At 41.5% G+C, this 19927-nt stretch overlaps 1 protein-coding gene across 2 annotated transcripts; it reads left to right on the top strand.

Annotated features, from left to right (window-relative positions):
• Positions 1 to 13131: 13131 nt before the first annotated feature.
• On the top strand, positions 13132 to 19873 carry LOC123443032 (cylicin-1). 2 transcript variants are annotated; one of them, XM_045119255.1, is made up of 12 exons: positions 13132 to 13236; positions 15135 to 16533; positions 16725 to 16732; positions 17174 to 17349; positions 17742 to 17802; positions 17878 to 17976; positions 18073 to 18167; positions 18306 to 18419; positions 18573 to 18640; positions 18845 to 18955; positions 19074 to 19317; positions 19425 to 19873. In XM_045119255.1, the coding sequence occupies exons 2-12, from the start codon at positions 15224 to 15226 to the stop codon at positions 19533 to 19535; spliced, it is 2397 nt and encodes a 798-aa protein (XP_044975190.1). In that variant the 5' UTR covers positions 13132 to 13236; positions 15135 to 15223; the 3' UTR covers positions 19536 to 19873. The 2 variants fall into 2 exon arrangements, with proteins under 2 accessions (XP_044975190.1, XP_044975191.1); XM_045119256.1 differs by having other exon boundaries at positions 19083 to 19317.
• Positions 19874 to 19927: the final 54 nt, after the last annotated feature.

Consider the following 19927-nt stretch of genomic DNA (forward strand, 5'->3'; position numbering starts at 1 on the left):
AAATTTCAGTTTCCATTAAGAAAAGGCATGGGACACTTCCCTAGGACTAAAATTAAATTACCATATGAATAAATCATGAGGGCAACCTATGGATCAATCGCTAATGACGACATTGCTAAAGATTATCTATCTCAAAAGATATAAGTGAAGCACTATGAGCATTCTAGCAAAATCACGATGAGTGCATGTCTCTCTCTAAAGGTGTGCAGCAAGGATGATTGTGACACAACAAAAAGAAAAGACTCCTATGATACAAGACGCTCCAAGCAAAACACATGTCATGTGGTGAATAAATATATAGCTCCAAGTAATGTTACCGATGGATTGAAGACGAAAGAGGGGATGACTTCCCGGGGCATCCCCAAGCTTAGGCTTTTTGGTGTCCTTGAATTTGGCTTGGGATGACTTGGGCATCCCCAAGCTTGAGCTCTTTCCACTCCTTATCTCTTTTTCCATGAGAACATCACCCAGAACTTGAAAACTTCACAACACAAAACTTAAACAGAAACTCCTCATAACATTAGCACAAGAAAACAAACTCCATCTCTTTAGGTACTCTAGCAATCTTGATTTCTATTTATATTGGTGTTATATTACTGTATTCTCACTTTCCCATGGCTAGTACCCCCCCCCCCCCCCGATACTATCCATAGTTTCATCAAAACAAGCAACCAACTGAACAAAAACAGAATCTGTCAAAAACAGACCAGTCTGTAGCAATCTGTATACTTCGTATACTTCTGGTACCTCAAAAATTCAGAAACATTACGACTGCCTGGGAAAAAGGCATATCAACCAGCAGCAAAAAGAATCAACTCAAAACCTCTTTCTGAATAAAAATGAAAAATAATCTCGTGAGCGAAAAGTTTCTGTCTTTTTCCAGCAGGATCAAACAACCATCACCAAGACTAGTCATAAAGGTTTTGCTTGGCTCAAACAGAAAAAGAAACACAAAAGACACAATCACAACAGAATTATGATGGTCTGGACGCAACAAAACAGAAAAGAAAAAGATAAATTCATTGGGTTGCCTCCCAACAAGCGCTATTGTTTAACGCCCTAAGCTAGGCATGATGATTTCAATGATGCTTACATAAAAGATAAGGATTGAAGCACAACGAGAGCATCATGGAGCATATGGCTAGCACATTTAAGTCTAACCCACTTCTTATGCATAGGTATTTTGTGAACAAACAGCTTGTTGGAGCAAGAATAAACTAGCATAGGAAGGCAAAACAAGCATAGCTTCAAAAATTTCAACACATGGAGAGGAAGCTTGATACTATTGCAATAAGTAGAAGCATATGATCCTCTCTCATAGTAATTTTTAGTAGCATCATGAATGAATTCAACAATATAACCAGCACCTAAGGCTTTATTTTCATGATCTACAAGCATAGGAATTTTACTACTCTCCACATAAGGAAATCTATTCTCAAGAACAGTAGTGGGAGTATCGTAAAAGACTTGAGCACTACAAATTGTGTCCACAATGAAAAAGCAAGGTTTAGCAAAGGGGTTCTCGAGAGTATGACAAGTTTTATCATCCCTCTTCTTTATAGCATAAGTATCCTCACAATAATCATCATAGATAGGGGGCATGCTTTCATCAAAATGATTTTGATCATTCAAAGTGGAAGAACTAAAAAGATCATCTTCATCAAATATAGCATCCCCAAGCTTGTGGCTTTGCATATCATTAGCATCATGGGTATTCAAAGAATTCATGCTAACAACATTGCAATCATGCTCGTCATTCACATATTCTATGCCAATCATTCTATGTAATTCTTCTTTCAGCACTTGAGTACAAATTTCCTTCCCATCATGCTCACGAAAGACATTGAAAAGATGGAGCATATGAGGCATCCTCAATTCCTTTTTTGTAGTTTTCTAGAGAAAGAACAAGAAACAAAAAGATTCGATTGCAAGATCTAAAGATATACCTTCAAGCGCTAACCTCCCCGGCAACGACGCCAGAAAAGAGCTTCGTTGACGGGATGTTAGTGCCGCTTACCTAGCCTCCCCGGCAACGGCGCCAGAAAAGAGCTTGATGTCTACTACGCAACCTTCTCCTTGTAGACGTTGTTGGGCCTCCAAGTGCAGAGGTTTGTAGGACACTAGCAATTTTCCCTCAAGTGGGTGACCTAAGGTTTATCAATCCGTGGGAGGCGTAGATGAAGATGGTCTCTCTCAAGCAACCCTGCAACCAAATAACAAAGAGTCTCTTGTGTCCCCAACACACCAAATACAATGGTAAGTTGTATATGGGCACTAGTTCGGCGAAGAGATGGTGATACAAGTGCAATATGGATGGTAGATATAGGTTTTTGTAATCTGAAATTACAAAAACAGCAAGGTAACTAGTAACAAAAGTGAGCACGAATGGTATTGCAATGCGTGGAAAAAAGGCCTAGGGTTCATACTTTCACTAGTGAAGTTCTCTCAACAATGATAACATAATTGGATCATATAACTAGCCCTCAACATGCAACAAAGAGTCACTCCAAAGTCACTAATAGCGGAGAACAAACGAAGAGATTGTTGTCGGGTACGAAACCACCACAAAGTTATTCTTTCTGATCGATCTATTCAAGAGTCCATAGTAAAATAACACGAAGCTATTCTTTCCGTTCAATCCATCATAGAGTTCGTACTAGAATAACACCTTAAGGTACATATCAACCAAGACCCTAATGTCACCTAGATACTCCATTGTCACCTCAAGTATTCGTGGGCATGATTATACGATATGCATGACACAATCTCAGAATCATCTATTCAACCAACACATAGAACTTCAAAGAGTGCCCCAAAGTTTCTACCGGAGAGTCAAAACGTGTGCCAACCCCTATGCATAGGTTCCCAATGTCACGAACCCGCAAGTTGATCACCAAAACATACATCGAGTACTCACATGAATCAAATGTGTGCCAACCCATATGCATAGGTTCCCATTGTCACAAACCCGCAAGTTGATCACCGCAGATAGACACGTGCAAGACATACATCAAGTGTTCTCAAAGACTCAATCCGATAAGATAACTTCAAAGGGGAAACTCAATTCATTACAAGAAGGGAGAGGGGGAAGAACATCATAGATCCAACTATAGTAGCAAAGCCCACGGTACATCGAGATCAAGACATCTCAAGAACACGAGAGAGAGAGATCAAACACATAGCTACTGGTACATACCCTCAGCCCCGAGGGAGAACTACTCCCTCCTCGTCATGGAGATCGTCGGGATGATGAAGATGGCCACCGGAGATGGATTCCCCCTCCAGCAGGGTGCCGCAATGGGCTCCAGATTGGTTTTTGGCAGCTACAGAGGCTTGCGGCGGCGGAACTCCCGATCTAGGTTTCTTTCTGGGGGTTTCTTAATTTATAGGAATTTATGGCGGTGGAATTACGTCGGTTGGGCCCACGAGGAGGTCACAAGCCTGGTAGGTGCGGCCTGGGGGCTGGTCGCGCCTCCCGGGCTTGTGACTCCCTCGTGGCTCTTCTGGCCTTCTTCCAAATCTTCGGGGGTCTCTTTTGGTCCAAAAAAATCATCGCAAAGTTTTATTCCATTTGGACTCCGTCTGAAAAAGGGTCAAAAACACGGGAAAAAACAAAAAACTGGCACTTGGCACTGAGTTAATAGGTAGTCCCAGAAAAGATATAAAATAGCATATTCATACATATAAAACATCCAAAGTTGACAAGATAATAGCATGGAACCATCAAAAATTATAGATATGTTGGAGACGTATCAATTTGTTTCTCAATACAATGGTCTCTTGGAGATCCATATGACGTAACTCTTTCTTTTGCGGTGTGTTTGTTGGGATCCGATGAATTGTGAGTTTATGATCAGATCTATGAAAACATATTCATGCTTGATTATTATAGTCTCGTATTTCTTCTCCGATATTTGGTTTTTATCTGGCCAAATTGATCTTTTATCTTGCAATGGGAAGATGTGCTTTGTGATGGGTTCGATCTTGCGGTGCTCAATCTTAGTGACAGAAAGAGACATGACACACATGTATCATTGCTATCAAGGATAAAACGATGGGGCCTATTTCTACATGAATAGATCTTGTCTACATCATGTCATCGTTCTTAAGGTATTACTCCGTTTCTTCATGAATTCAATACACTAGATGCATGTTGGATAGTGGTCGATGTCATCGTTCTTAAGGTATTACTCCGTTTCTTCATGAATTCAATACATCATGTCATCGTTCTTAAGGTATTACTTGCTCTTTTAGTTTCAGATCTATATTATCAAAAAACACAAAAATACCTTGCTACATTCTATTTGCTATCACTCTTATGTGCACCTATCAATCCATCCTTACTTTACCCACGAGGGATTGACAACCCTTCTACGCGTTGGGTTGCGAGAATTTGCTATTTGTGTGCAGGTACTCCTTACGTAATCTTGTGGATCCTTCTATTGGATTGATACCTTGATTTCTTAAATGAGGGAAATACTTGTCGTCACTATGCTACATCATCCTTTAAGCTTGGAGAGAAACCAACGCAATCAACGAGGAGTCAAAGGTCGCATTGCCTTGGCGGACGCCCTGGCGTGACAATGTGCACTCCTTGGCACAGGAAATCGGCCTGGCGTGAGCAGCCTCGACGATGAAGGTGTATCCCTCCTTACAGTGCCACAACACGTTGATATCAATGCGACATAGTATAACAAGTCATTTATAGAAAAACAATACTAACCAAACGATCTATAGATAGCCTATAATTTAAAACTCATCAGAATCAGTATGCAGCTCACATTATGCCACACAATGAAGCTGAAGACAACATTGCTTACATTATAAAGAAATATCTTAGACACATTAAGTAGATCTTAGTTTGTAAGAGATAATTAGTTGGATTGTTGAGGTGGATTTCAATTACTTCTCATTGTTACATGCTATAATTTCTATGCATGTAAATTTTGGCATGTACTATGATTATGTTTTCAACTGGTAAAAACATATTCATGATCCGTGGTAACGCACGGGCATTATACTAGTTTGCATAATATACAAGTCTTATACTCTATCCGTTTTTAAATATATTTTTTAGAGATTTCACTAGGAAACTACATACGGAGAAAAATGAGTGAATCTACGCTCTAAAGTATGTCTCTATATATATCCGTATGTAGCCCCTAATTAAATATTAAAAAATATTTATATTTAGAAACGAAGGGAGTATATTTTTTATCTCTACTATTAAAGCAGGATCGAACGTCGTGATGGTTCGACGAGAGCGATGGTTCGACCTCTCGATACGCTAACGCTGGCAACCCTTCCATCCATGTTCCACCATCGATTTTTATTGAATCCTTCAAAAACCAGTTGGTTTAATTAAAAAAATTGCCAACCGCAAAGAAAATAATCGCCAACCCCAAAGGCGAATCGACCCCCCACTTCCAATCGCCGCAACCGCACCACCAGCGCCGCCCTAATTCGCCAACCCCAAAGGCGAATTGACCCCCACTCCCAATTGCCGCAACCGCACCACCAGCGCCGCCCTGATCGGCACCGATGGCGGGCGATCTGACCAGCGGCGGTGGTGGTGGCTCCGCGGCGAGCAAGGGTCCCCGCTCGTCGACGCGCCACCAGCAGTTTCGCGACCGCGCCAAGACCCGCGTGGACGACCTCCAGGAGATCTTGTTCAGCCTCCAGTCTGCCCGCAAGGAGAGCCGCTCCGCCGACGCTGCCGTCCTCGAGGAGTAGGTCCAGCGTCGCCTCCCCTGCATCCTCCCTCCAGGTGGCCCCACAAACCCTAGCCTTCCCTCCCCTTGCGTGTTCAGGGTTTGCTGTCTCTGACTCGATGGTCTCGTGGCGCATCGTAGAATTCATTGGGGAACAAGCAGGTGATGGAGGCGCATGTAACCGAAGATGTTTACCTAAATTCTGCATGTTGTCGGGGTGATGATAAACTCGCCTACATGGCTACATGTGCACGTGAGACATCATCTAGGCCCTTGTTAAGGCAAGTCACAAACTAATGCTTCATATTTAATCTTGTATTGGTGTTTGATCTGTAGCTAATTGTTTATATGATGGATTATGTGCAAGACAAAGATTATTCTTGTTGAGGAGGAGGAGGAGGAGGAGGAGGAAGCGAGGTGTCGAGTTGCTTGTGGTCGGGCGGCAAGCGGAGAGCCGCGAGTTGCCGCTGACGGCCGGCATATCGGACTGGAGCGAGCACTTGAAGCTGTGGGTTCTCGGGGACCTGCTCACGTCCGTCGACTTTGGATTCCGGTTGTCCATGCTGGTGGTGCAGCAGCAGACCAAGGCGGCCGCTCGAATGAGGTTGTCATAGCCTTCCTCCTCCTTCGCCCCTGACAACCACCAGGTAATACTCCTACTTGGGTTGTTTTTTAACAGATTTTGATTGATGATTCCCCGTTGCTGCGCCATGGAATGAGATCTGAACCTTTTGTCGCGGAAGGTGGGCGTGAATTTGATCATCACTACTACAACATGACAGGATACGATCTGTTGAGGAGGGTCAAGGTGAGGATCTGCATGCCTGATGGAAGTGCAGAAAGTGTCATTTCGGAGAAAACTCCACTTGCTGTATGACTTCTTCTTTGTTGGGAAGATTGCTTCTCATACCGTGACATTCATCTACTACTGCAATTTAGTTTAAATATATGAAACTAGAAACTTTAACAACTACACATTTATTTCTTGCTTGCTTAAACTGCAAATGTTAGATAAGACTGAACATTTTGGATGACTAAATTTATTCACAATAAGGAGAATCCAGGATGACAGAATTTGTGTACAGTAAGGAACATCCATATACTTCTTACATGATCTTTTTAACTAATACATGATCATTTTAACTACTCATACATGACCCTATAGCAATTAGAATAAGTACTAAATGAAAACTGGACATGACCATTTTAACTACTCATACATGTTCAGTGGAAGCAAAGTGGTCCTTTATTCTACTTATGCTCGGCTCACTATAACTTTCATTTTTGTCTCTGAAAGTGTGAGTATTGATTTCAAAGAAAAAAGTGCTTAGAGTATTTCTGTATGTGTGGAGTACTTATACAGTGTGGAGTGCTGCTGTTAGTTGGGACAACTAATGGCAATATTCCTATGATTTAGAACATCTAAACTTGACAACCAGTGGAACAGATACAACCAGTAAAAGAGGAGGAAGAGCAAAATTTGTCTTGCCTCGGTAAGATAAATAAGATGTGCATCGAGAAAATCTTGAACGGAGCTAATGGAACAAATACAACCAGTGCAACATTGTTTTGTTAGAGAGAAAGAGATAAGAGAGAGGGAGGAGCGGGTAGCGGCGGCGCTGGCCGGCAAGCAAGAACCGGCCCGTGTGCACGGGCAACGCAACGACGCCAGCGCCGCCTCCCGCACTGGGGCGCCGCACTTTGGGGCAGCGCAGCGGGAGGAGGGAGGACCCCTCCATGGGGCTGTCGTCGTTGCCGTGCTCGGTCAGGTGGAGGAGGCCGCTTATGGGCAGGTATATGTTATAAACTTAATTTGTCTTACTTATAATGGAAAACTCTGCTTCAACCTTTTATTTGTTTGCAAACTGGAAGTGGAAAGACACACACAATGCTTGGTGAAATCAGTGAGTTGGGAGTGAAGCCTGGTTCAGAATGTGGCATGGCACCACGTATTTTCCAGTTCTTGACTGCGAGAATCAAAGCAGTATTTTTTTAAATCTGTTGATAACAAAAGACTTGTTGGTGAGCATAGGGTAATGTGTCTTATAATGCTATGGTTTCTAAATCTGCTATGTGCGAATCCTAAAATTGCAGGAACATGAGAGCAGGAGGGATGAGAATCTTAAGTACAACTGCAAGTGTTCTTTCCTGGAGATCTACAATGAACAAATTACAGATCTTCTTGACCTGTCATCCACAAATCTTCAAGTATGCTTTCTTGCTGTTACTTTAAGTGAATATGAGTTACTAGGGTGATGCCATCATTCATTACTTGTAGTACACATGAAACCTAATGTGCAGCTCCATGAAGATATGCGGGTTGCTGTCTATGTTGAAAATTTGACTAAACGCGAAGTTACATTTGTGAGTGACATCATAACACTTTTGATGCAGGTAAATCCATTTGTTCTAGGATTTTTTTTCTTGCAAGTATCCTATGGTGATTTTCAGTGTATTTAACTAAATGCATATGCCTGAAACCTACTGCAGGGTTCTGTGAATAGGAAAGTGTCTATGACACACTGGAACCTTTTTACCTTTTTAGTTTCTAGCACTACCTAGCGCATCTGCTATAGCGTCGCTTTCGTCGTTATTTGGTATTACTGTGGATCTGCACTTGGTTTCTTCCAACCATAAGCATGCCTTAACAGCCGCAATTGAGTACTCTATGATTGTGCCGATGAGCTCATCAGATTCTAACCGATGAATTTGTGTCAAAGGAATCCTAGAAAGAAAGAGAACCATGTCTAATGTCACCATCTGGCTTGAGAAGCCATTTCCTTTGATGTTCTAATTGTTTCTTTGCTGGTAATGGCAGATATGCTCGGGAACCTAATATCATGAGGTACATCAAGATAGCGGCTATGCTGCCCAACAGAACCATCAGGGATGTTGCATTGCGATGTTGATGGGCTGCAGTAAGTTTCTTCGAAATATCTTAAGTGTCTCTTCTCTTCTACAGTATGTCTTAAGAGAGGGGTTTAAGCCTTTTTCATAGTTTATTTCCGTTTTCCCGAATCCTTACCAAGATAATGTCCTGATATTCTGTACCTGTAAATACGACCCCTAACAATAGGTAACTTGAAGGATATGTCACAGTTACCAACGCATCCAAAATCGAAGGCCATCCGATGGCATCAGCATAATTCCTTAGTTTTGTTCATCTTATTACATCGAGCCCAATAAATAAAATTCTCCATATGACCATAGAAACGCGGGGGTGGAGTTAGATTGTTGGTTCCATCTCATGAATGGTAGAACAAATATTTTCATGTTTTTTTTATTATTCATGGTTCCTTTGAGTATGGTTAACTTTTGAGTTACTATGTTATTTCTATTATGTTCTTGATGTGCCTCTGAGTTCCTCGTATTTATTTGATAATCTAGGAGTGGCATGTAATTTATTAGATTCATTTGTGGGTTTATTTAAATTGTTAATTCAAATATACTTTGGTGTGATGTTTCATGTTAATATTTCTGGGACCGCCAAACAATGTTCTATTCAACATGTGAATGTTTCTTATGATTGTAGTAACCGCGTGGAATAAAATTCAGTTGCATGTCATATGTCGATTCTCTTACATATTAAATTGTGAGCACACTTAGACACATATGTCGCTCTGGTGAGCATATTATGTTCACTTTTCTGTTTAGGTTTGCCATTGATTAAGTTGATTCATTTTCCTGCGTGTTCTATGTGTATGAACATGGATATGATAGCCCATTTTTGATTCAGTTAATATACATTCAGGTTCTGATTGTATTTCAGTAGGGTAACCTGGGCCTATTTCAGCAGCTTTTTTTACTATATATCAGATTTTTTATGACCTTTATTTAGAATAAGCTATGTCAGCCTGCTGGATCCTTCTCACTCAGCTAACCTCATTGTTCTGCACTCTCTTGCTTCATAATTTACCCCATTGGACACTCTCTTAACTGAAATATTTGTGTTAGCAATTTGCTGTTGGTTCATATCCAGGTTCACAGAGTAGCGTCATGCATGATGAATGTTGGTGATCTTTTTATTGTGAAGCAACGCTTTCGAGTTTCATGAAACATGGTCAATCTCAAAAGGTAGTTATTGGTGTTGCCGTATTTGTTCATGAACAGTATGTTATACCAACTATTATTATTTAGAGTGCCTCCCTTCTTTTCTGAAGATATGCCTCTTTCATACTCCCCCTATCCCGAAATAATTGACTCAACTTTGTACTAACTTTAGTACAAATTTAGTACAAAATTAAGTCACTTATTTTGGGGTGGAGGGATTAATTATGAGAACAACAAATTATGCATGCATATTTTCGTGCGTGATATGCCTCATTTATATTTTAAAAACCAATCTTTGCAGGTTTAAACCCCACATGGTCAGTACAATAGGTATCTAAAAGGACCAAGATCTAACTACGTTAAAAAATGCATGCTACCACTGCGTGGGTGTTTATAACAGGTGGTGGTTATTCTGAGATGATGAGGAACTCACTGATGAGGTGGGGAGGCATGTAAGGACAGTATGGTGCGAGAACACCGATTAACAGTTGGTCGCGTCTTATCCCATCACCCCAGAGGGTTGGTTGTGAGTGTCGGCGGGCAGGCACACAGAGGTTCTCTCTGTAATCCACACTATTCCTCCTTTTCCTAATTTGTTATATGCTCAACTTAATGCCAACGGACAATATACTATCGTGTTTTAGCAATTGATAGTCGTGTTTTAGTTCCTTTTCAACTATTGTAGCTGCACAATTTGACAACAAATGCTTCATGGAACAAGTTAATAAATATTTCTTGGTTACATTGTGTTACTGTCAAGTAATCTGGCTTTAAAGTAGCATTCACTTATCATGGCACTGCATATGGATATGTCTCTCTTTGAAGCTAAGGCGTACCTTGGAAAGATATTACTATTAGTGTCGTAGTTGGTTTTCTGCTTGTTTTTTCACTAACTCGAAGGTAACTAATAGTTTGATCTTTAAATTTATAGACAATCAGGTGATAAGTAATTGACGATACAAGGCATTTGAACGGACTTGAAGCATTGACCCTTCATTGGACTTACCTCAGGCTGGAGTGTCAACAGAAAATTATCACCAATCTTGGTAACCGCTCCCTAAATCTTAAGCACAACTATCAGTTTGACATTTGGAGTCGGCCCGACTTTCTTTTTTTTAAATGCGAGTGAAAGAGGATATCTGCCCGTCCCTGCATATCAGAATTCATACCTTAGGTACCCTGAAGCAAAAAACTGGTGCATTGCAAGCTTATTACCAGAATCTATATCCAGTTTTTTGGACCAACCTACATGGACGAGAACGCGACATCTTGGAATGGTCCAGTGACCAATCATCAGATTATTTTCGGATGCACACATTAGAGGAGAGGAAATAGAATGGACAAACAAATAGATGGTGCCACTGGTGCTTGTGAAGCTATGCAGAGAAGACGAGAGAGATGATAGCCCAAAAAATGGGATGTGTCCAGGCCCTGCGGGCCTGCATTAGCCCATCGGTGTTTATTCCTAGGGCTATTATCAAGTTTGTTGAAATCGTTTCTGAAAGTTTCAATGGGGACACAAGACAAAGATGTTACTCTGTAAGGTCTTAGTACTGTCAGTGCTAGCGATGGATGACATGCATTATCTATTTGTGGGCAACAACCTAAACCCCATTATGAGGTGCACCATATCTTTTTCTTGCCTCTGCTATATGTAACTTGTAGGGCCGTTACCCTATTTTTCCTTTTTGTTACAATATTTAGTTTTGTACCATTGATGTGAACTTTGGCTACTGCAGCATGGAACAACTGTACCGCAAGACATTGTACATATTTGGTGGAAGTCGCAATGGGCATTATCTTAGTGACCTTTAGGTTTGTGAAGCTAATGTGATAATGCATCATGTCATATAATTATGCATCCTACTTTAGTGTTAGCTCATACATGGGGCTATATGAGCAAATTCTTGCAAAAAAAATCTATTTGTTTGAGATAGCAATAGTACAAGATGAATACCGACGTTACAATATGTTTTCATTGGTATGATATTTTCATAAAATTACTTTTAAACTTACTAGCTTTTCTGTATGCATTACTTTCCCTTCATGTGGTAAGGGCTGGATAAATGGAGTCAAATAATTAAATTCTGGACAAAGAGAAATGCAATGTTTGTTCCCTTAAAATAGGTTATGTGTCTGCCTACCTAAAATTGCAATGTTTGTTCCCTGGACTAAGAGAAATGCAATGTTTGTTCCATGGACATTGAAATTCAACAGAACTTCATCTTTTTATTATTATGTGCCTGGCTACCTAAAAAAAGATTCAACCAAATGGTTACAATTGCAACACTTTACATCACTTAATAGGTACCACTTGATTTTAAAATTATGTGTCTTGACTACCTAAAAAAAGTAATGGTGGTCTAGCTTTTGAGGTTTTGAGGCAACCTAACAAACATTACCATTATTTCGACAAAGTAAAAGTTACTTCTTTATTGAAATATATTTTATCGTGGTTGTAGGATTTTTCACTTATTCTGTTTCTGTCATCTCTACATTTGGTGTTTTGATGTGTCTCAGATTTTGTGTCTCATCATCAAAAGATACGTACACTAAGCATTGGAGTTTGAATGGGACACATTTGACGTGAGAGGAAGATATGTCTCTCATGCAACGAGGGGTGGGTTGTCGGTGCGGTAGCTCAAGATACTGTACAAGTTATAACATACTCCCTTTGTTCACATATATAAGATATTTTAAATATTTCAATGCGGCCTACATAAGGATTGAAATGAGTAGATTTGGTCTATCAAGTTATGACATCTTATATTTGTGAATAGAGAGAGTAGATTTCATCTATCAAGTTTGACCAAATTATGGATCTTAATGTTTGCTTGGCTTTCACCACTTATTAATGGCTTTGTTCGCAGGTTTTTAATGTTATTTAGTACAATAGATACCTTATTTTTACTCTTTTTTGTCATGGTACGTTATGTGGCTTGGGATGGGTAGTAGAAAGACCCTAACCTGTCTCACTAGATGAGGGCAAAAGAAGAAAATGTTCCATGGAGAGGAAGAGTGGGTGGTGCTTGGTTGTTGTGGAAAGATAAAACCGGAAAATAATATCAATATTTGACATGACACATTTATAAACCAGAGGCATGCATTGCTTGGCATCTGTGTTTATTTTTTTATCATTTCATTAATATCTAGCATCTTTATATTGTCCCATGACAACGCATGGATATTCAACTAGTTTTTAAAATAAAAATGAGAATGGACGTGACCGAATCGAGGGGACTAGGGCAAAGCAGCCGCTCGGTGTGGGCGGCTGACCCTGACCTCACCTCACCTCACCCTCCCGAAGCGTTTTTCCTCGCTCGCTCGCTCATCCCCTCAAAAAGGCCCAAACACTGTCGCGCACAGCTGCGCTCTCGTCTCGCCCTCCCTCCCTCCCTCTCTCTTGCGGCGCCCGCAGGCCGCAGGCAATTCGGCGGCGGCGTTCCGAGAGCGGCCGGCACCGGCCGATCTGCAGGTGCGTCTCCTCCTCCTCCAACATCCCCACCCCTATCCCTGCAAGCTGACCCGAGCGCCACCGCCGACGCCTCGTCAATCACCCGGCCAAACCCCGCGCGCGTCGCTCTTCCCTTTCCGCCTCATTTCCCGCCCCGCCGTCTCCGCCCCGTTCCTCAATCCTAGACATCGGTTGCGGAGGCATGAACATTTCGGCCATTTCATCCAGTGATGATTTAACCATCACAAATTCTGGCGCGCTGCGCACCGTCCAGATCCGCCCCTGCAAGTAGTTCGTTGCCGAGGAACCCTAGCTTGCTCGAGCAATGGGGCCGTGTTTTTCGCCTTTCGTTTACCGTGAGGAATCCGTATTAGTTTCTTTTTTTGACCAGCAGCTTCTAATCCCGCGCATATGGAATCCATTCCGCTCTGGCCGCTGTCCTGTTCCGTGAGAAAAATGGAAAGACGATGCCGCCGCTAATTCCACCATGTTCCTGGTCATTTTAGGGTTTTTTCAGCAATTTCTAAATCTCGCGTAATTGTGGGTTCAATTAGGTCCGCCCCGCTTACGGTTCTTGCTTGGTCTGTGACCGCGCGCTAGGTTGATGGATTTTATATCGGTGGGTGGGTTTTGTGAACGCCAAAAGAAATGGCTTTTGGCGCGTTTGCCCCCCTGCCCTAGGTTGGCAGAGTCAATTTTAGGGATTCAACGTCCTCTCATCTCACTTTAGATCTCGCTTATGAATTCCATCCTGTTCTGGGCTTCTGTCTGCTGCCCTGTTACTTGAGGTAAGAAGATATTATGTCTGATTCTGGCGCTAGTTCTGCCGTGTTCCTGGCCCTAGTATTTCAGTGCCAGCAGTGCAATCGAGTTGAAGTTGTTGGAGGACACAAGTTGAGATGAAATTAGACATAAAACTGCACAATATCTTGTTCATGGCGCAATTACTCGCCTAGCATGATAAAAATGATGTACTTTGAATCAAATGTTTCAGGCTTCTTCCTTCTTCCATCTGTTGCTCATTTCCCCCCTGCTGTCTCCACTCTGTCCGCAATCTTAGACCAGATTTTGGAGGTATGACAAATTAGTCATCTCATCCAGTAATAATTTTAATCGCAAACTAACCTGCACAAATTCTGGGTGTGCACCATCCAGATCCCCCCCTCTAGTTTGTTGGTGAGGAACCTAGCTTGCTTGAACAATCTGGCCATCCTTTTTGCCTTTTATTTAGCGTGAGCAATCCAGATTAGTTTTTTTTGAGCAACTTCTAATCTCGCATATTAATTCCATTCCATTCTGGCCGCTGTCCTGTTCTGTGAGAAAAATGGGAAGAAGATGCTTTGTCCACCCTGGTGCTAATCGTACCCTGTTCCTGGTCATTTTGTCCGCCCTGATGGGTCCCAGTTTTACAATGACTAAACTGGATGATAGCTCCTCCCTCTGTCCCATAATGAGCTATTATATTATGGGACGGAGGGAGTAGAATTTAGTTCAAAAATTTGTTACAAATATGTTCCTGTTTATACAATCCCATACCACCGACGTGTCCCCTAGACTGACGCCATTCCTTGAAATTTTTATCACTTGCTTCCTATAACATACTGTGTATTCTGTAATTCATTAGTTTGATTCTCTGGATCGTGATTGGTACACGGCTTGCTGGATGTTCATATTAAGTGTTTACATGCTGGGAAGAGTTTCTTTCTTTTGTCTCGAGAAATGATCGGATCTGTTTGGACCCAAACATTTTGGTCAAGACCATCATAAAAGGACATCTTCATTACATTAAATGACTTGCTGTACCCCAAGCTTATTGTAAACCATGCAACCCAAGTATCCAATTTTTTTATTGTACTATCTAGCTTTTAAAAGGAAAAAGTAACTAATATGTTCTGACCGATTCTAATATTTCCTGGCAGCGCCTTGTGTTGAAGACTTCGAGACCTTCCTGCTATATTTGCATTAGTCTTGGTTCACATTGAAGGATTCCTTGACATTTTGAGGTAAAATGAGTGGTGCTCCAAAAAGATTGCATGAGGAGGGTAGCCACTCTACACCTGCGAAACGGCCTTTGGACGAGAGCAGCGTGTATCCGAGCCCTTCTGGGAAACTCATTCAACCAGGCAGTAGTGATTTCCATGGTTCTTTTGAACATGATGTAAGATTTGCCAAAATACCGCGTGTTGAGTCGCGTGATGACAAGAGACCATCGCTGACACATCGGATGCCTGTTGCCTCCTCCAACTTTGTAGACCACACAATCCCATCTGACAGCAGATTAGAATCAAAACAAAACAAAGATGCACGGGACACCAAGGTTGATGATCGGGAGGCAAAATCTGATGCTCGAGATGTCCATGGTGATAGCAGGATTGAATTTCAAGGCAATAAAGTTGAGACTGATGTAAAGACAAACAACAGAGCAGATGACAATGAAATAAGAGCTGAGCGAAGGGTGCATGGTGATTTCACAGGCGATGTTGTCAAATCAGATAAGGATAGCCATCCTACTGGAACTTCAAACTTAGCCTGGAAAGATAATAAAGACACCAGGGGTAAAAGATATATTGAACAGCCAGATGATACTGCAGGTTGGCGTTTCCGTCCTGGTTTGCAAGGCACTGATGAAACTCCCAAGGTTCCAACTCCTGTGGAAGAACGCAACTCCAAGGATGCACATGAATCTATTGGTGAGAATAAAATAGAACCTAAAAGTGAAGATAAGTTCAGAGACAAGGACAGGAGAAAGAAAGATGAAAAATATAGAGATTTTGGTGCAAGAGACACTGAAAGAAATGATCGCAGAATTGGTATTCAGCTTGCAGGCGGCAGTGTTGAACGAAGAGACATTCAAAGGGATGATCGGGATGCGGAAAAATGGGACAGGGAAAGAAAAGATTCTCAGAAGGACAAGGAAATCAATGACCGTGAGAAGGATTCTTCCAAGAAGGATTCATTAATAGCAGTTAACAAGGAGACTGCAATGCTGGAAAAAGCAGCTTCCGATGGAGCTGTTAAACCCGCTGAACATGAGAGTACAGCTGCTGAAATGAAGACACTTAAAGATGACACATGGAAATCTCATGATAACTCCAAGGACAAGAGAAGAGAGAAGGATGTGGATACAGGAGACAGGCATGACCAAAGGAGTAAATATAATGACAAAGAATCTGATGATACTGGTCCTGAAGGAGATACAGAGAAAGATAAGGATACCTTCGGAAGTATCCAGCGCAGGAGGATGGCACGTTCAAAGGGAGGTGGTCAAGCATCTCAACGAGAACCTCGGTTCCGGTCCAAAATGCGTGATGGTGAAGGGTAAGCCTAACACTGCATCTTGCCATGTTTCTTGTACTTGATTCAAATAGCATAATAGTGTGTATGAGCATAGCTATCACGAATCACATTCCATTTCTAGAAATCTGCACTTTGAGAATTACTAGGTGATAAAATTACTATAAGTGATAACCCAATTGAAAAATCTTATGCTCTTTTATTTCTTCTTGCAGGTCTCAAGGTCAGTAGATTATCTTCATTCCTAGCTGAATAAAATGGAACAATGGATAGTGGTGCTTTCTTCGAAACTGGAGTCATCAACAGCTTAGCACCTAGATAATTTTATATTTCCTTCTCATAAGGTTTTAGTTCACGTTGAGATTTCACTGCACATTTTTCTGTGGGATTTAGTGCTCTGACATCCACTTCAGTGTTCAAAATCTCTTTGCATTTGGGGTGATCCATTTTATATGCACACATATGCATGTTTTGTTTTTTCTATCATTTGGCTAAATCCAGTTGGAGCAAAAAATGATTAATTCTGATGATCCATTTATTTGAAATCCCTTTCACGTAGAAATTATTCATGAGACCGAGTTCCAAGCTGCATAAAATGATTCTTTTGCCATGGTCCATAATCGCCAGCTTTATATTTGTTATCTTAGTATCCTCATTGGTGCAGGTAAATCTGAGATATCTGCAATTGTATATAAAGCTGGTGAATGCATGCAAGAGCTTCTGAAATCCTGGAAAGAGTTTGAAGCAACCCCAGATGCTAGAAATGCTGAGAATCAACAAAATGTTCCTACTCTTGAAATTCGGATACCTGCTGAGTTTGTTACTTCCACTAATCGGCAAGTAAGTCTACTAATTCGTAGGTGATTTCTGTATTAGACTCTTAGTCACTTAATCAGTCGCCATGCCTATGTTGCTGGATTTTTTTCCCTTTCTCCTCAAGTAGCATACGGAAAACAATAAATGATGAACGCTAGAAAGCGCATTACTGTCTTGCTTTCTGGCATTTGACATGCTATAGGAGTTTCTTCAATCGTTATTTCACTCTGTTTTTCTGAGATATGGACGAACACACTGTTTATCTTGCACGTTCTGACATCATGTGGGCTGAAGATTACATCGCCCCTTTGTTTTGCTGCTCTTATAGTTAGCAAGTGTTGTTTAACAATTGTAGCGAACTTCTTCCATTAACTACTTTATTCACTTATTAAAAACTAAAAATCACTGTTTTGTAGGTAAAAGGCGCTCAGCTTTGGGGAACAGATGTTTATACAAACGATTCAGACCTTGTGGCTGGTAAGTACTTCATTGTTTTTTTCAATCTTCTAAAGTAGCTCAGAAAGCCGGTGTTCTAATGATCGTTTCTTTTAGTGTTAATGCATACTGGTTACTGCTCCCCTACATCATCACCCCCACCATCTGCCATCCAAGAACTGCGTGCAACTGTCCGTGTGCTACCACCACAAGACAGTAAGCCTTAACTAATTTTGTGTCAATTCAGTTGGACTTGCTTAAAATGTCAGATCGTTGAATCAGTATTCTTATAAAACATGGTATATCTCCCAGGTTATACTTCAACACTAAGGAACAATGTCCGTTCACGTGCTTGGGGTGCTGGTATTGGTTGTAGCTTCCGCATAGAACGCTGCTGCATTGTTAAGGTATCAAGACTGTTAAACTGTACAGAATATTATAATATTTCCCTTTCTAATTATTCTGTTTATGCTACAAACTTGTGAAATCCTTTGATTGAGTACTGTTTGAAGATTGGTTGTTTAGCATGCTTTACGCTTTTGCAGAAAGGTGGTGGTGCCATTGATCTCGAACCTCGCCTTAGCCATACGTCAGCCGTGGAGCCTACACTAGCTCCAGTTGCAGTAGAGCGTACAATGACAACAAGAGCAGCAGCTTCTGTAATTTTCTGATACTCTTTTGTTCCTCTCTTAACAAAAAGTTCAGCTTGAATGCATAGAAGTTCTACTTCTCAATATTTTTGATTTTCTTCTTGTAACCAGTGACCTTTGTTTCTATTCTCTACTAAGGATTTATCAATATGTTTCATGCAGAATGCATTACGTCAACAAAGATTTGTTCGAGAAGTTACAATACAGTACAATCTCTGCAACGAGCCATGGTACTTTCCCGACTTACCTCCTGAACCCTTCATTTTCAGTTCACCAAAGTACCTATATTGCCATTTTCTGTGTCATAGCAGTTATCGTGTTTTTGAGCGCTTCTGTCTTCTGCAGTTCTGCTTGTAGAGGCTGCTGCCTTGTTCTGTTTTGATTCAAGGTTGCTCCTAGTAAGCATTTTTTTGTTTTGTCTTTTCTTCCTCCAGGTTAAAATACAGTATAAGCATTGTGGCAGACAAGGGATTGAAGAAGTCTCTCTATACTTCGGCGAGGCTGAAAAAGGGTGAAGTCATATACTTGGAAACACATTTCAATAGGTATAAACGACTGACTTACTGTTCTGACTGTTTTATGTTTATTGGCATTCTTGTGGAAATTGTGCTTTCACTTGCATATTACTCACTGTCTTTCAATTCTTGTCTTGTTGGCCTTAAGTTCTCGCAGGTATGAGCTGTGCTTTAGTGGGGAAAGGCCTCGCCCCATTGGATCAAATTCCAATGCATCCGATTTGGAACCGGAGAAACACCAGAACAATAGCCACCACCATTTGCAAAACGGTGACAGGGGCTCCACGGAGCATGAACTCCGGGACGTGTTCCGATGGTCACGGTGTAAGAAAGCCATGCCAGAGGTTGCCATGAGATCTATCGGTATCCCACTGCCAGCTGAACAAGTTGAGGTAATTTCCCTCTACATCAAAGTCACATCGTTTCTTCTTTCTTCCTCCACCGGGCGTAGGCGGCATCATTGAAACCATGTTGTCTGTTTGTTGCGAGTGGCACACAGGTGCTGCAGGACAATCTGGAGTGGGAGGATGTGCAGTGGTCGCAGACCGGCGTGTGGGTTTCTGGGAAGGAGTATCCGCTCGCCCGTGTGCATTTCCTCTCGGCCAACTAGGGGCAGCACAGCTCTAAGACTCCGGTAGCAGCAGGCCAGCCCAGCCCAGCCCATGAAGAAACTATTTTCCTCGGAAGAAGGCAGGGGCTTTCATTCTACAATGCTGCTGCTTCCCACCGTTGTGTGTGTATAAAAGAAGGAAGAAAAGAGACGAGAAACCCAGCTGTTGTAGGCTGTGCTGTGTCTGTAATTTTCATTACACACCAATAACCATTATATGTCTGTCTGAGAGATGTAATTCTTAGTCCTTGAGCTAGGCAAAACCTGACCTGATTTATTGAAACGTTGGATGTAACTTGGAACTATTTATCATTGAATGCTTGTTCATGATGACCTGATGATGACATGTGGGCTTTACCTGCATGTTTGGGTACGGTGGAGGAGGAGGACGG

This window comes from Hordeum vulgare, chromosome 3H (assembly GCF_904849725.1).
Source record: "Hordeum vulgare subsp. vulgare chromosome 3H, MorexV3_pseudomolecules_assembly, whole genome shotgun sequence".
NCBI classification, from domain to species: domain Eukaryota; kingdom Viridiplantae; phylum Streptophyta; class Magnoliopsida; order Poales; family Poaceae; genus Hordeum; species Hordeum vulgare.